The sequence below is a fragment of the Parastagonospora nodorum genome, assembly GCF_000146915.1.
Source record: "Parastagonospora nodorum SN15 chromosome Unknown scaffold_7, whole genome shotgun sequence".
Lineage (NCBI taxonomy): Eukaryota > Fungi > Ascomycota > Dothideomycetes > Pleosporales > Phaeosphaeriaceae > Parastagonospora > Parastagonospora nodorum.
The window spans coordinates 1,136,455-1,152,856 of NW_001884555.1; the positions used below are offsets into that span (position 1 = coordinate 1,136,455).

The 16,402-nt window shown below is 50.7% G+C and overlaps 7 protein-coding genes across 7 annotated transcripts; 5 read left to right on the forward strand and 2 right to left on the reverse strand.

Moving 5' to 3' along the window:
• Nucleotides 1-421: 421 nt before the first annotated feature.
• On the forward strand, nt 422-1,622 carry SNOG_05304 (hypothetical protein; the record flags this gene model as incomplete). The annotated part of the gene is made up of 2 exons (XM_001795659.1): nt 422-521; nt 667-1,622. The coding sequence occupies 2 exons, from the start codon at nt 422-424 to the stop codon at nt 1,620-1,622; spliced, it is 1,056 nt and encodes a 351-aa protein (XP_001795711.1).
• A 923-nt stretch (nt 1,623-2,545) lies between these two features.
• Nucleotides 2,546-4,404, forward strand: SNOG_05305 (hypothetical protein; the record flags this gene model as incomplete). The annotated part of the gene is made up of 2 exons (XM_001795660.1): nt 2,546-2,674; nt 2,917-4,404. The coding sequence occupies 2 exons, from the start codon at nt 2,546-2,548 to the stop codon at nt 4,402-4,404; spliced, it is 1,617 nt and encodes a 538-aa protein (XP_001795712.1).
• Nucleotides 4,405-5,215: 811 nt separating this feature from the next.
• Nucleotides 5,216-6,079, forward strand: SNOG_05306 (hypothetical protein). Its single transcript, XM_001795661.1, has 2 exons — nt 5,216-5,268; nt 5,343-6,079. Exons 1-2 carry the CDS (start codon nt 5,260-5,262, stop codon nt 5,724-5,726), a joined length of 393 nt encoding a protein of 130 aa, XP_001795713.1. The 5' UTR covers nt 5,216-5,259; the 3' UTR covers nt 5,727-6,079.
• Nucleotides 6,080-6,385: 306 nt separating this feature from the next.
• SNOG_05307 (hypothetical protein) lies at nt 6,386-8,619 on the forward strand (the record flags this gene model as incomplete). The annotated part of the gene is made up of 4 exons (XM_001795662.1): nt 6,386-6,413; nt 6,456-6,523; nt 6,663-7,352; nt 7,414-8,619. The coding sequence occupies 4 exons, from the start codon at nt 6,386-6,388 to the stop codon at nt 8,617-8,619; spliced, it is 1,992 nt and encodes a 663-aa protein (XP_001795714.1).
• A 268-nt stretch (nt 8,620-8,887) lies between these two features.
• On the forward strand, nt 8,888-9,854 carry SNOG_05308 (hypothetical protein; the record flags this gene model as incomplete). Its single annotated transcript, XM_001795663.1, has 2 exons — nt 8,888-9,685; nt 9,744-9,854. The coding sequence occupies 2 exons, from the start codon at nt 8,888-8,890 to the stop codon at nt 9,852-9,854; spliced, it is 909 nt and encodes a 302-aa protein (XP_001795715.1).
• A 1,101-nt stretch (nt 9,855-10,955) lies between these two features.
• On the reverse strand, nt 10,956-11,789 carry SNOG_05309 (hypothetical protein; the record flags this gene model as incomplete). Its single annotated transcript, XM_001795664.1, has 1 exon — nt 10,956-11,789. The coding sequence occupies one exon, from the start codon at nt 11,787-11,789 to the stop codon at nt 10,956-10,958; it is 834 nt and encodes a 277-aa protein (XP_001795716.1).
• Nucleotides 11,790-13,784: 1,995 nt separating this feature from the next.
• SNOG_05310 (hypothetical protein) lies at nt 13,785-16,035 on the reverse strand (the record flags this gene model as incomplete). The annotated part of the gene is made up of 3 exons (XM_001795665.1): nt 13,785-15,037; nt 15,086-15,469; nt 15,630-16,035. 3 exons carry the CDS (start codon nt 16,033-16,035, stop codon nt 13,785-13,787), a joined length of 2,043 nt encoding a protein of 680 aa, XP_001795717.1.
• Nucleotides 16,036-16,402: the final 367 nt, after the last annotated feature.

Here is a 16,402-nt window from a genome sequence, read left to right on the forward strand (position 1 = left end):
CAGGCGACGCGACGGAAAGTTAGTGTTGGTGAGCTCACCTGCGGGCAGCTGTACGACATCACGTGTCAACGGGCACTAGCGTGCTTTCCATATTCAACGCTCACCTTCATTACCTTGATCACCTCCAGAACAAAATCATCGCGGCACAATCTTCACCGGCACTCCGCGAAGTTTCTGCCGGTTCTAATTCGGCAATCTGATGCGTCGTTTCCCAGCGCTCAACATGCATTGATCTATTCGCACCCCAAATTCGCTGCTCGCAATTGCGCGAGCTATCAAGCTCTCTGTAAAAGCTCCGAGGGCACGTGTAGCCAGCAGTACTGTCGACTCGCAACGTCATGATGGTCCCTCCAAGAATCCGGCCCTCTCCACTTGTCTTGACAGCCTGTCGATCTCCTTTCTCACAACTATTATTGTCACAATGCATACGATCACGCGGGCAGAGAGCGCAGCCATCGAGTCTATTCACTTCAACATCACAACGGCCAATATTGCGTCACGCGCGATCACTCCAGCTGGTAGTTCGTCCAACTTCGTATCGTCTCCTTGAATCTGTCGCATATCAGCACGCAGGCATAGCAACAACAGCTCACGATGCACTTCCCAGTAACCCTCCAAAATACACGCCGCCTACCTCCGGTATTCTCTCGTATCTACCTCGAAAAGTCGTTCCATATGCTGAATTGATGAGAATCGACAAGCCCACCGGCTCATACTATCTCTTCTTCCCATGTCTCTTCAGCACGTTCATCGCAGCCACAATGGCAACACCCATCGCTGCACCTTCCGCACTTCTCAGTACTGTGGCTCTCTTCTTCACTGGCGCTGTAGTTATGAGGGGTGCCGGATGCACCATCAACGATCTCTGGGATCGAAATCTTGACCCTCATGTGGAACGCACTCGACTCCGTCCAATTGCACGACGCGCCATCAGTCCTCCTCAAGCAATTGTCTTCCTCGGAGGACAGTTATTCACTGGTCTGGCAGTTCTCCTGTCACTCCCATTCGAATGTTTCTGGTATGCGACACCATCACTACTGCTTGTGGCTACATACCCTCTGGCAAAGCGAGTTACCTACTACCCTCAGTTTGTCCTCGGACTCACTTTCTCCTGGGGTGCAATGATGGGGTTCCCTGCCCTTGGAATCGACCTTCTCTTGAATCAGTCCGCTCTGATAGCGGCAAGTTGCCTCTACGCAAGCAATGTGGCATGGACAGTACTATACGACATGATATATGCGCATATGGACATTAAGGACGATGCGAAGGCTGGTATCAAAAGCATTGCTCTTAAGCATGAGAATGAAACTAAGGCTGTCTTGTCAGGCCTTGCCGTTGTGCAGCTTGGACTATTAGCTACTTCCGGTTTCGCTGCTGGCCTCGGCCCTTGTTTCTATTTTGTATCATGCGGAGGTGCAGCGCTCACTTTGGGCACTATGATTCGAAAAGTCAGATTAAAGGATGTCAAGAATTGTTGGTGGTGGTTTGTGAACGGCGCATGGTTCACAGGAGGTGCAATCAGTCTAGGTCTGGCTGGCGAGTATCTTGCACAATTCTTTGGGCAGCACGAAGACAATCAAGTGGATGGTGCGCGTGAAGGACGGCATGTTGCTACCGCGTAGCGGGTTGGCATCTGTGCCCAGGTTTGACGAGTCATGATCATTCGCCCCTCCGGTATATGTTGATGTGTAGTGTGCTCTACATGTACTTCTAGTAATAGTGATCGGTGGAACAAGTAAGCGCTACATCTTCACGGCCAGCCTTGATAACTACATCAATCAGAGCTTTCCTACGAACTGTGGTTCTCTCTGCGCCGGCCGTTCCGCTCGCCTAACCTCACCGGAACGTCGGAGTTGAGAAATCCCCATGCGCCAGTGTAGGTATGTAGAGGCTCAAGAAGTCCCGATAACGCCATCCTCGTAACAAATGTCTACCTGCCTAAGTAAGTAGCCAAGAGACTGCGCCTACACGTCTGCCCAGTTTCGCCCAGACAGTAGGGCGGAGCATTTTCGGCGTGGTTCGAGAGCACCACTTGAATATGATCGGAGTATTCATCTACTGCACGGAAAGAAAGCAGGAGTGGGAACTCCTCATTCAAGCAAGCTGACGAATTTCAATATCTTAACAGACGGTTCAGCGTCAGTTTTGCAAAAGCCGGGATACCGAACCAAGACAAATGATTAGTGAGCGGGGTTCAACCTTGGAGTCCACAAATTCGAACTACCGCCAAGTACACAAGCACCTAGAGGTCTGCTATCTCTGCCATTTCACCGGCCAAGTTACCATTGTAGTAAGCACGTGCCTTGGGCTAGGTTGATGGCCACGATGTCGCGATATGGGTAGCCGCTTGTTGGCCGCGCCAATAACATTGAGCAATGCGACGGCTGGGGGCCGGTAGCAAGCAACGCAACACAAAACAATGACGCACGCCAGTAGAGCCAGTTCAGGCTATGGACGAGTATAAATGCTTCATCGTCCGCCGAAGAAGAACCAGCAGTGCTAATTGCATCGACGGCATATCCTCACTGCCCTGGTCATCGACACGATGGCTCGCTTCCCGTCCATAGTGATACTGTGCTCGGCCCTCACGGGCTTGAGTAGAGCAGCAGCACTCGGCTCCGCCGAAGATTATGCATCCGGCGCTGTTCACGCCCAAATCATGGCGCTCAAGGTGGTATGTCTCCAGTCACAGTCTTCATTCAATTGTCACCTAGGCTAAGATCGTTACAGGCCCAATGGGATGCCGAAATAGCTTCAGGTGCCATGGAGAGCTCGAGATATCCAGAGCTTCATTACACTCCGTGTGAAGATGGCTTTGCAGCGGCAATTCCCGGGGATACCAACAATACCTTTCGTTGCAACAATGTCAGTACAGCCCGCGCCCGGATTACCTAGCTACCGTGCTAAATTCTTTAGGTCGACCTTTACCACTTCCTGCCTCATGCCAAGCTAGGCAGCTCTCAAGGTCAAGGCTCATCTTCATGGGGTTGGACTTCCGCCGATGGGCGCGAGTTCGTCGCCATCGGTCAATTCGATGGTACTGCTTTCGCAGAAATCAGCTCGGAAGGCAAGCTTGTTTATCTCGGAAGACTCCCACCATACGATGCCATCGGTTCGCGCTGGCGAGAGATTCGAGTTCTCCGAGACTACGCTGTCATCGGATCTGAAGCTATCAAACATGGCGTACAGATCTTCGACATGAAAAAGTTGCTTGATCTTGATCCTGAGAACCCAACAAACTTTACCCAAGATGATTTGACAGGTCACTGGGACGAGCTTCCTGTCGGTAGGACGCACAACATTGTTGTGAACGAGGAACTGAACTACGCTATGGCTGTCGGTTCAGTTGGTGGCAACGAAACAATACGGGTGCGCGGTGACCTTCCCTGCCGTGGCGGTATCATCTTCCTCAACATGACTGACCCTTCAAACCCCACATCCCCAGGTTGCGCAGCTGGCGACGGCTACGTGCACGATGCTCAATGTCTCGTCTATCGCGGCCCGGATGAGCGGTATTGGGAAAGAGACATCTGCTATGCGTACAACGAAGACACTCTCACCATCTACGATGTGACCGACAAAGTCGGTAACGTAACCAACATCATCTCCATCACCAGCTTCCCTGGAGCCGAGTACGTCCACCAAGGCGTCGTCAACAACGAAACATGGCAGGAGTACATCTTCCTAGACGACGAGTTCGACGAGCGTGACGCCAAAGTCGGTCCCATGACACAAGGCCTTCCAACAACTCACATCTTCGACATCCGTGATCTGGAGAATCCGTTTTACTCTGGCAACTACGAGGGCCCGAGACGTGCCATCGACCACAACCAATACATCTACGACGGCTACTCTTACCAGTCCAATTATGGAGTTGGTCTTACGGTTCTTGACATACGCTCCATCACCGAGGACCCAACTGGTGGTGGTGTTTGCGAGGCAGGATACTTTGATGTATATCCCGAAGACGACGAGAAAGAGGGCGGCGGCACAGTCGCATTCCTCGGCTCCTGGTCTTCCTACGCTGGCTTCAAATCCGGCTTCATTTTCGTGCACACCATCGAGCGCGGCTCATTCGTCGTCAAGATGACATCCAAGGAGTGCGCTAAGCCTGCTGTGTGCAAATCGGATTCCTGCTTGACCGCGATGCGCGCAAGCTCGATTGCTGGAAGACTGGAGGCTAGTCAAGACTTCTGCTCTGACTTCTTGGTCAGGAAGAATGATGATGTTGGCTTGGTGCCGGACTATGCGAGAACAGGTTGTGCGGTGGGTAATGCGACGCAGGAAGTGGTTGCGAGAGTTAGCAGCGCGTGTGCCTGTGTGCCAACGAGCGCGGTACCAGAGCTGCCCAGGACAACGAGCCGGCCGCCTGTACCTACCGTCCTACCTCCAAAGAGAGTCTGAGGTGGTACAGATGAGGTTGGCTATTGGAACTCGGCAGCCATTTTGATGCAATATAGTAAGAAATATCCAGTACATCGAATGCCATCAAGATTATGTATAGTTTACACGCCGTACTTGTTCCGCCAAAAGTAATGCAGATAATCGGACACTGTTCTTCGGTGTTATGATGTTCATGAGACATTCGGCATTTTAGCGATCATGAAGCTACGTGAAGGGCCCTGAAAGCCGGAGCTTCGGAGCGTCGAGATCGGTACCTAGTGCTCCTTCTTCGTCAACATCTGCAAGTTTCGGGCCGCACGCGTTTACAGAACGACTGAGATTGCGGCTCAAAATCCGTCGCTACGTAACCGCATCAGGCCACCAGTCTTATCTAGGCAAGGCTCTACCCCATCCAAACGTAGCCGGATAGCTCGGATCTTTCTGTAGCGGAAAGAACAGTCACGAGACCATCCGCCTAGCAAACGATGTCATACGTGCAGCCAGCTTTGTGGACGTGCACTTGCGTCCTGTTCCTAACAGTCGTTCGGATTGGATGTGGCTCAGGTGGCTAGTGACCGGTGGCCGTGCACAGACTGCCGTATAGCCGTTTGAGGCGTAAGGCTGACATGAAAGTCTAGGCTTCGATTATCAGCTGCTCGTATTACTGGACCGCGATGCATTCTAATCCGGGGAGCATCGGATGTATAGGTTTGTGGTTGGCTAGTAAGTGCCTTGTGGGTGAGGAATAGTGGGCATGGATGCGTTTACTACCGACCCACTTAAGAAGCTTGGGAACGGGAATAATGTCTTGTCAGTCAGCCTGTAGAGATATGTGTGCTTGGCGAGGATGAGGGAGTGGGCATATATACTTCGTTGATGCCCCAGGTAAGAACACATCACAAGATATTGAGGCCATCAAACCTTTTACACATGTTGCAGCTCCTGATTTACTAAGCAAGAACCAATCCTCAACATCAAAACACCACAACCGCCCAACAACAAAAACATACCAGCGAGGTCATCGTCTCTTAAACTACATTGCCGATGACAGACCACTACACCAACACCATCAACGCCCGAGACTTGACCACAAGACTCACCCAAGTCTCCCACGACACCCAAACCTCCAATGGCACCACTGGACGTTCCTCCACCATGTCAAGCGGAGCCCGAAGATCCCGAGCCTCCTCCTTCGAGCTACCCAAGTTCTCCAAGTCGTCCACAATGTCAACAATGTCGAGCTCGGGGTCGGACTTTATCACGCCCGCAGTACCCAGGACCAAGACGAGCAGAGAGAGTGCGGAAGTTGGCATCGGAGAGTTCAGCAAGCCGAGGGTCAATGAAAGGAGCCGGCGCGATAGTGCTAAGATCGAAGGGAATGATGATTTCAGGTACTATGGGAGACATGCGAATCAGTGGCTGTTCAATGACTTTAGTGTTACTGAATCGATTAAGAAGGGGTGGGGGAAGGTGTTTGGGAAGGAAAACGAGGGAGATTGGTATGAGAAGAGGAACTAAAGATGCAACGAGTGAGTGCATAAGTTTGGGAAGGAGCGATCGATATGCGAAGCCCTGTGGAAAGGGGGGCGTGAGAGCGCGAGATTGGAATTTGTGTTGTCCACAAGTAAATAGTGTCCACAGCACGAATTTAAAACAGGATACTTGCAATCAGATTCCCGTACTTCTGAGACATCTACTTAAAATACATTGGGTATGTGGAGTGCAACATTAAGTCTTCGGTGTTTGAAGATCGAGTGACGTCATTCCACGCTACCCAAGTTTCACACAGCTCTCTCGTTGCTTCAACCTCTCAAAACCATGCCCAAGAACATACGAGCCATAGAGGTACCAATATGTTGAAGTGTTTCGTGACTTCATCGCAGGTGCTCGTGGCTGATATACTCCTCGCCCCTAGTTAGCACTTTTCCGGAATCATGGCTTCTGTCAGACGAGAGTCCGCCATGACCTCGCCAGGCATTCTTCAAAAAGGTAACAACTAACAATGAACATCGACCAGCATGTGCAGGATAGTATGTAACTTATAGACTGCAAAGCAGCCTTACAGCTACCAGCTTACCTCAGCCTGAGACCACGACGCATGCACTGCCCCGCAATGCTGATATTTGTACCTCAGGGCTTTGTAAGCTAAAACCACTTCAACTTTGGCTCCCACAAATCCTTTCGCTGTGTTTGCTAACGCTGTTCGGTCGACGAAAGAGACCACGGATCATCAGATGTTTGTCTTTTGAGACATGACATACAATCACTGCGCCCACAAGGACACGAGGGTCTTCGACAGCACGATATGCTGTGTATCTTGTGGGGAAATCCGAGACTTCGTCCCTGAGAAGACGTCCATTGGGGCCTATGATGCGAAGGACAGCCACGAAGAAGAAGCTGACAAAAGAAAGTATGATTACGGAAGTCTGGGCAGAGAGGAATTCCGGCTCCTAGTTCTCCAGCCAGGACAAGGATACGACGAAATATGTTGCCGAATAGTCATAGCATCGCTAGTCAACCCGCCCACATACACTGCAGTGTCCTACACATGGGCGACAGAAGACGGAGACATTAGCGAATCAGATGAGATACATGCAAGCAAGGAAGACACTGACCAAGGCTGGAAGATCATCAAAGTGACATCGAATTGTGCAAACGCTCTGCGACAAGTACGAGACTCTCGTGACGATGTCAACGTTTGGATCGACTCTATTTGCATCAATCAAACCTGTATCAGTGAGCGCAACGATCAAGTTAGCATGATGGGCAGTATCTACAAAAAAGCTCTATGCGTGGATGTGTGCATAAATGTGCCTGGACAGGACTTTCGAGATATAATGGGACCGCTCGGAGTGTGGAGTTCTGTAGAGAAGTATTCTATGGGACTCGACAAGGTTGGTTTTGAAGGTCATCCTATGACGAAAAGACTGAGGACATTTTTCAACCTACGATATTTCAGCCGAGTTTGGGTGAGTAGTCCCATCGTCCACATTGTTTCAAGAAGTGCTAACCGACCCGTGTATCATGTAGGTGATACAAGAGGTGATGCTTGCGAAGGTCGCGAACTTGCATGTGAACAAAGACGTCATTCCATTCCCAAGTTACACAATCGAATTGATTCAGGCGCTTTGTTCGAAGCACAGAGCGAACATATCACGAATTTCTCAATGGGCCTCATTTTTGAAACAACGACCAAGTCTAGTTTTGTACTTGAGTATCTCCATGGATTGTTTCGCGTCCGACCCCAGAGACCAAGTTTTTGCGATTCTGGGCCTCCTTAAGCCTCGTATACGGGCCTTGTTTACTGTCGACTATACGCTCAACCTAGACGTTGTTTTGAGACAGGCTGTGGTAGCATGTATAGTAGAATGTGGGGATCTAGGTGTTCTTTCTTTCGCAGGCCTTAAAGAGGGCGCCGATATCTCTCGGTCTCCAAGCTTTGGCAAAAGTCAATTCAGAGAATACATCGCTCAGGAAGTTTGTAGAGCCAGCCATGCGACTTCAACCACACACCTGCGGCAAGGGACATATCAGCACATATCACCTTTCGGATCCATAGCCTTGAAGGCTAGCTCCCACCGGTACCAAATGTCTACTCATGATGGAGGAGGCAGCAGTGGTGAGGGTGACATCGCAATTGGCAGTGGTTTTCGATCACCAGAAAGAAGCACGGAATTAACCGATTGCTTGCAACTGCCCGCAAGTAATGTTGTTAAGATCTCGAGAACACCTGGCCCGCCAGAGCAAATTCTCCCAAGACTAGAGGTTTGGGCGGAATTTTTGTGCTTCTGTTCGGAGGCGTCCTCTGACAAAACTGCTGAGCTTCTGCCACTCTTTGAAGCCAACAAAAAGCCAATTCGTACATCACGAATATCCTGGTTAGTTAACACATCGCTTTATCACGGTGGAGACTTCCTCGACTCCACCGTGGAAGACTTGGAGAACATGGAAGAGGGAATTGAGGCAGGGAAGAATCACATCATAGCCGATGACCCTTACATTTTCCGCGCAAGGGCTCACGTTGGCTTCACTGCTAGCAGCTGTGTATCCGGAGATTCAATCTTCCTCGTAAAAGGAGCAACTCAACCGCTCTTACTACGAGAGATCAGCCACGATGTCTACAGAATTGTTGGTCCATGTAACATATGGAGTCCGAACAAAAGTCCCGAGCTTTGGAAGTTTTGTGAGGTCGACGCTCTACAATCGATGGGAGGACGGCACATCGAGATATATTGATCTAACAATCGGAAGTAGTACGGCATCTAGGTATGTAGAACGAAGCCATGCAACTACAGCGATCTCGGACCCTGGCATTTAAGCTGGCTGTACTGAAGGCAACAATACGATGCAGCCTCGTCTACATGCATCAGCTCCGCAATAGGCATAGATTGCAGCTCCCCGCACCCGGTTCTCCGCTTACTCCCCGAGACACTCCACATATGATCTCTACCAACGCGCGCAAACGATCCCATATGGATGGTGCTATATTTCTGCACTATACACAATGTCTTCTAAACGATGTGCACACAAAGATGTGAGAGTGTTCGGCGACACCATTTGCTGCCTTTCCTGTGGGCTGGTACGCGATATGGGCCCAGAAAAGACAAAATCTGAACATGAAGCCACTGTTTTCATCGACCAAACAGGACCGAAAATGGAACCCTATACCTACCAAAGCCTTGCTCAAGATCGTGATGAGATTCGACTTCTCAAATTACTTCCCGGCAATCCAATATATCTAGAATCAAAGCACTTGTTCGAAGAGCTAGGGCAATATCCTATTCTCCTTTGTCAGTTGATAACAGTCGAGTTTGGTAAAGCGCCTCCTTATGTTGCGCTGTCCTATACCTGGGCAAACGAAGGCGGTGACGCAGATCTCACACGATACATAATCATACGTTCGGAAGAAGAGACAAGAAATGGCGGTCTCCTGCATACCACGGATATCAACGAGGTCGTGCATATCACCATGAATTGCGAAGCTGCACTTAGACAGATCAGGAATGCATCTAATACCGAGTTTGTATGGATCGACGCTATTTGCATCGATCAAAACCGGATCTCGGAGCGCAACTATCAAGTCAGCATAATGGACCGCATTTACACCAGAGCTGAAAGTGTGGAAGTCTGTATACAGAGTCATGCGGGATTTCACCTCGTCTTGGATTTACTTGAGGGAGAGGATTCCGGAATCCTGACTTCAATGAGCCACAACGGCCACGGTTCCCTGGACATCGACAGTTTGCCGGAGCTAATACAACTCGATGAATTCCTCAAGCTTAGATATTTCAGCCGAGTGTGGGTAAGGCCATCCGCTCCATGAGCTAAGAAGAAGGCTGACAAATATCTGCTACAACTAGGTCTTGCAAGAGGTGGCACTGGCCAGACACGCTATCCTACGCGTGAACGATCGCGGCATTGCATTTCCAGAAAAAGCGTTCAAACAACTGGCCAGGTTGTATGCGACGTAGCCCAGACCCAAACACCGTCTTTCCCAATGGGCAAGCCTGTTGGAGAGAGACGCTAGCATAATATCGTGCCTGCATGCGTCCATGAACAGCTCAGCATCCGATCCGAGGGACAAGGTTTTCGCCATAACTGGCCTTCTTACGCCTCATATACGTGCCATGATCTCGATAGATTACATGTCAACTATCGATGAAGTCTTTACACAGGCCGTACTTTCATGCATAGTAGACTGTCAAGATCTCGAGATACTTTGCTACGCCAGTCTCCCTGCAAGTGCAGATCACACTAAGACCCCGATATTTACAGTACACGATTTTTGGCATTTTCTTGCTCACAGAGTTGGTGAAATAAGAGTCGATCGAGATCCACACTTTATCGTGGAACGATCTGAAGGGTTGATTCCGACCAGCCAGATTCTTCCACGCCTAACGGTCCGCGCACACTTCTTGGATGCGTGTCTTGAATCCATCAGTGATGGAACTGTGGATCACATCACGGGCTGGAATTTCGACGGAGACTCTTCGTCATTGTCAACAGCTATTCACTCGATGTGGGGAAAGTTTGTGGTAGCTTCCCAGGGCCTCACTGAGGTGCGCGACTTCGTCTCGTTACGCAAAAATATTCGTAATATAAAGGATCACCACTCGCCACATGACTGGTCGAGCTTTCGCACACAGTATAGCATAGGCTTTGCGAGTGGCCATTGCTTGCCTGGCGATGTTATCGCTACTGTAGACGGGGTATCGCGGCCTCTCCTTCTACGTATGGTCGACACAGGTTGCTACCGGTTAGTAGGCACATGTGTTCTCTGGGCCACGAGAAAGTTTGCAGACTCAGAGCAAGTCGATCCCTCACAAGCCTGGGTAAGCGACGATATTGCTATGGCCAATAGACAGGCTTCGGATCAACATGTGGAAGTCGTTGTGTATTGAGAGTAGTTTCGAACTGTCACTCAAGCATCAGTTATCTCCAAAACTTGCACATGGAATGAATATAAATTATCTATTTGCTGTAAGAAGGGTGTCGCTCACCCAAGTAACGCCTTCATATTATGCACCGTTCTATCTGTAATCCCAAGCTCACGCTCCCCGCAAAGTCTTCCATTACTTCTTCTTTTGAGTGTACTTGACAGTAAACTTATTAGCACCGTTGATAGTAGTATCAGTGTACACAGTGTTGCCTTGCTTGATATTGTATAACAAAGCGCGACCAAGCTCCTCTGTGCCACCAGTGCTAAGCGTAGCACAAGTGTCAGTGAACGCAACAGTGCCAAAGTTACTCATCGGAAGCACTATGTCGTCGACATCAAAGTCCTCCACGATCCACTCGGCGTTGAGACGGCAAAGGACAGAGCCCTTGGGCGCACTGAGAGTTTGGCTAACATGCTTGCCGGTGCTGATGTTGGTGATCTTCACCTTGCCCTTGGTCGTCGAGATAGCCGTGATGTCGACTTGGATTACGTTGCCTGCGCTAACGGCGAAGTCGGTGAAGGTGTAGGACTGGTCGGGGTACCACTCGTACCAGGCATCGTAGGAAACTTCGCCAGAATCGGCCACGGCGATATCGACACCGGCCTGGAGGAGACCGGTCTCACAAGTGTCACCGTCAATGCCGACCCAGGCTGAGGAATACTCAGTACCGTTGGAGCCGACGTGCTTGGGCAAGGGAACGGTAAAGCGGCCAGTGACGGCTTTGAAGTAGCCCTGGGAAGGGGACTGGAGAGAAGCGCCGGACCAGGTGGTGCTGTATTCGACTTTGTGTCCGGTGTTGCCTCCGGTGGACTCGAGAGAAACACTGGTTCCAAGTTTTTCGGCAGGATGGCTCTTGCGATGACGACTGCCATTTGCACGAGGGCTGACACGGTCTCCGAGCGAAGACGGACGAGCAAGCACTGAGCCGGCAAGGGATGCTGTGATAAGAGCGGCAGAGAACTTCATGTTGGCTAATCGGAGAGAGTTGATGTTCTTGGCGAAATAAAAAGAACTTGCTGTTGAATGTTGTCCGTCTTCTGAGTTTGCTGGCTATGTTGCTGCTGTGTCGATCGTTACACAGCGGATCTCGCTGACCTTATATATCCCACGTCGAGTGTACCTCAAATGCAAGCTTGTATGCTTCTAGAACAATGGTCGGGTAGCGACAACAAAACGGTCAATGCTAGCTCCCTGACATCTGGTAAATCACCGCATGTTCGGCGATTATTAACGCGACTTGGAGCTCAATTGCGACAGGTGTACAGGCATCGGAGAACTGTCCGCGCCGCTAATAGCACATATATGTACGAAGGCATCTCGTGTCCAGCATCTCCACAGTTGGTATAGCCGGGACCGGTCCGCATCCTGCAGGTAGTGAATGATTCTAGCCAGGAGTACTCGATGTCAGCGAATAAGATGGTATGTTTTTCGAGCCCGACGCCCCTTTTTTCCGTATAGAAAAGATTGCCTGGAAAGAGCCGCAAAGCACAGGGCAGATCTTATTTCGACGCTGAGGTACGCCGCTACTGCATTAACGTCGATGCACCGCCACGTTATGGTCCGAATTTCTGCCCATGTGTATAGTCCCAAGGAAGAACACAGTCACCTTTGTCGAGCGATCTATGCCACACAATGATGATTGAACACCATAGATGGATGGCTCACGTAAGAGTGATAAAATATGCGGTGAAGACTTTGGAACGCTGCGCTCCTGCTCGCCCAAGCATCCTGTCCGAATCAATTTTCCTACGGTGGAAGCTGGGTATTGCTTGCAATCCTCTTTCGTTTACTGTGGTAAAATTGCAAGGGCAAGGATACCGGTGCAAAACTCAACCACCCGGGAGAAGCTCCGGTGGGACAACTAGGGCTTGGTCAATGCGTTTCAACCTCTACAGCAGGGCTGAAGTTGAAGTGATTATTTCTTGACTTTACACCAAAGAGTAGAAGCGAATTAGGTTCACAATCACACTCCCTCTAGAAGTAATTATACGGTTGCATTGCGCCGGCGTTGTGGTTGTAAGTATGCGAGCTGTCACATCAGTGCTTCTCTCGTAGGTACTCGTATCAACGGGGTAGGCGTGGCTTTCCTAGTGCGAAACAGGAAGTTCGTGATGCCTGACGCTATTTTGGCTTGATGACGATGGTAGGAGCACATAAGGTCCCTTTGATGCAGAAATTTAGGACTGCCAAGATAGCTTGTATAAGCTTGTGCGGTCCATCCTCGTTGCTTGAATCGGCGACATGCAAGCCATGATCAAGGATCACGCCACCGCCTGGTCCAAATATATCCCGAGGACTTGTCCAGGCTCGCTGAAAATAGCAATAGAAGGGTCTATTCGCCAAAATACTTGCGGCCCTTCTTCTTATGACGGGAGAGAATTCGTGGCTGTCGGACAATTTCTATTGCGAACAACCTCTCTCCTACCTCGGAAAATCGGTCTGGTCCTTCGTCACGGAATGACAAGATGTTCTGTATGACGCTGGCTTCTCAACATGTTTCGATCACCTCGCACTGATCTTCACGGAGATGCATACGAAATAACATAACCGCCATATTCTTCATGGCTCATACTCCACCCGTCGACGCGGTGTCTGCGATAGTGGGGACACAACAACTTTTCATCCTGCGAGCAACGGACAAAAGCGTATATACGACAGGGGACAAATGCTACTTGTGAGCTGCGTTCAATCTCGATTGCTAGAACCTGGCAGCATCAAGAGTATGCGTATACACCCATCTTCGGATCCTTCACTGAGCAGACACGCATGCCTGAGATGTACCAAGACACCGACCGAATGTCAGAACAAAAAGATGGTATTCCAGAACGAAAGCAACGAGTTGGTGGTATCATTCGCGAAGCGCCATCGCTATGTCAAGTCATAAAGAGGAAGCAGCATCATCATCAATCTTCCCAAAACGCCAAAAAAGCACATGCCTCCTCTTATCCAAGTCTGCTCTCCTTACATCAGCATGCTCTTCCTGCGGCTCGCCGCCCTCTCTGCCCTAAGTGCAGTAGTTTCCCTGATCTTTCGTTCTTCTTCTACTGCATCAACTTTGGCCTTGATATCGATACTGCTATTACTAGGCGGCAGTCCAGGCTTCTTGTCTTTTACACCAACGTGTCTCGATGATGTACTCTTGCCCAAACTAGTCGTGCTTGAGCTCTTTACATTTCCACTTCCGGTGCGCTTATGCAGGGAAGGAAGTGCACCTTCAGGGCGCTCGGTTTTGTGCTCTTCGGATAGCGAGGATGTTGGGACGGAGGAGTGGCGACGTGCGTTCCGAGCCGCTTTTGCGAGTTCGTTGATGCGGGCGCGTGGGTTGGCAGCAATCTCGGCGGGTGAGGACTCCGTGAAGTCGAAAATGGCGAGATTATCCTTGGCTCCTTCTTCTTGCCTGATAATCGGATCTTTCGTTATTGGCTTACTCTGCGTCTTCTGCCAAGAGGAATCGGACGCCGGGTTCAATGTGGGCGCTGAAGGAGCTTGTTTCCGTTTAGCGGTACTGGTCTCGTCTATGAGCGCCGAAATCGCCTTCGAAGCTGAGGACGCTTGGACTTCGATCGAATCTGACGAAGATGGGCTTTTGCCTTCTTGGCCGGTTTCTCGGCGATCCAGCTTCTGCCTCAGAGGACTTCCAGTCTCGGCCTCCTCTTCTCCAACACGACCAGCGATAGCTGATACTGGCTTCCATCCCAACTCATCGGCTGACTCGCGCTTGGCGGTCGGTTTACTCGTTGTCGACGGTGCTGTCTGTGGCTCCACGCTCGTTCTCCTCTCGACGATCGCGTCTACAAGCTTAGCATCCGGTCGTCGCATCTTGGTGTGTAGGCTTGGCTCTTTGTAGCTGACCTGCGGACGCGCCCTTCGCCCTGGCCTGCCTGCGCCAATCTGGTCCGCCGCGCTCAGATCACCGGGTGGTGGCGTGTCCTTGCTTTCTGGTCGCGATGTGGACGGTTCGGTTGTTGGAGGAGAGAATATAGTCTCCACGGCAGGTGTCTTCGGCGGTAATGCGTCGAGGGTGATTTCGGCAGTCATGACAGGCTCGGGCATTGGAAGCAATGGTATCTCGGGTGGCGTAATGGTGCGATTGATGTTGAGGCGTGGGCGACTAACCCGAGCTTTTGGTGGAGGTAGGGCCGGCTTCTCGGGTTTATCCTGTACAGATTGGCGTTGCTTCTTCGGTGAGACCATAGGATCCGTGTTGACAGGTTCTATAGACTGTTAGCATACGTCTACTGCGATCAAACAACGCGACTCACTGCTTCCAAGGACTGGCCTCTCCGGAGAGGAAGGTCCAGAATCCTCGTTAGACGCCTCAGTCTCGGATGTAGGAGCGTTTCGGCGGCTGAACCTAAAGGCCTCCGACTTGGACTGGCTCTTGTCCTCGTCTTCCTGTACACTAAACTTCCGCTTCGCGCCAGCCTTGACAGCCCTCGTTGCGCCATCCTCTGTGTTCTCGGGTGGTGACTCGAAAACCGATACGCGTCGAATGTTCAACTTCGGCCCGCTCTCCCTTCGCTTCTTACGCGTTTCTAGGTTTACTGAAAGCGCTGGTTCTCCGTCCTCGTTGTCCCCTTCGGGCTGCGCTGCATCTGCTTGCTCAGGGTTGTAGGAGATTGGTCCCTCGTCGTCAAATCGCGACACTGGAGGTGGCCCAATATCTGGTGACTGGCTGTCGGGATCTTCCAAAACTTCTCGCAGTTCATCCGCACTAAATTATGTTAGCATATCCATAACTTCAACTTTCTGTTATCTCCAAGACTCGCCCTCCTTCAGACCAGGTAAGATCAACGTACCCCATAGTTCGCCTGGGATAGTGCTTGTCCTCTGTGATGGTAGGCATCATAGCATTCTCCACTTCTTGCAATCCCAGTCCACTGCGCCATTGCTTTTCGTCCGGATTTCGTCGCGTCGCAAGCTGTGTCCTGCAATGAGGTTTTCGGTCCGCCTTCTTCAATTGCCCCAACTCTGCGACCAAGCCCCCAAGCTCTGCCATCTTAGCTTCCAACTTGGACTTGACGGCATCGATATTTTCAAACGACGGGCGCAATGGCTGGGATTCGAGTGTGTTTTGAAGTTGTAGAACCTGTTCGCGTAGGGAGAGATTCTCAGCGAGGAGGCGCGAGCAGTCATTTTCGAGACTGCGGATGCGGATAGACTGCTGCGAATTGGTTCTGAGCCGAGTTAGCCCAGCCGTCTCGACACACATTAGCAGTATACACCTACTTTGCCAGCTCGCGATTTTGTCTCAGAAATCTTCTTTTCACTGCGTGTTTCGTCAGCTCATGCCATCCCTCCCGTCATCAAGTGTCCTCACCAGCATCAATCGTCTCCGCCGAAGGCTGCGGTGCTATCGGCGGCTCGTTCAGACGCGCCATATGCGCAATATAGGTATGTCGAGATTAAGTATGATGGTAGTGGTATGAGACGCGTGAGTCGCAGCGTTGCTAACGTTTATCTCGATCGTTGTTTCCGTGTCGTTATCGTCATAATCGAGAAGGTTTGGGGCGTTGTTTACCTTAGCAACAACGCTAGTGCTCGGCAAAATAATGACAGGGTTGATGCGCAGACACGTG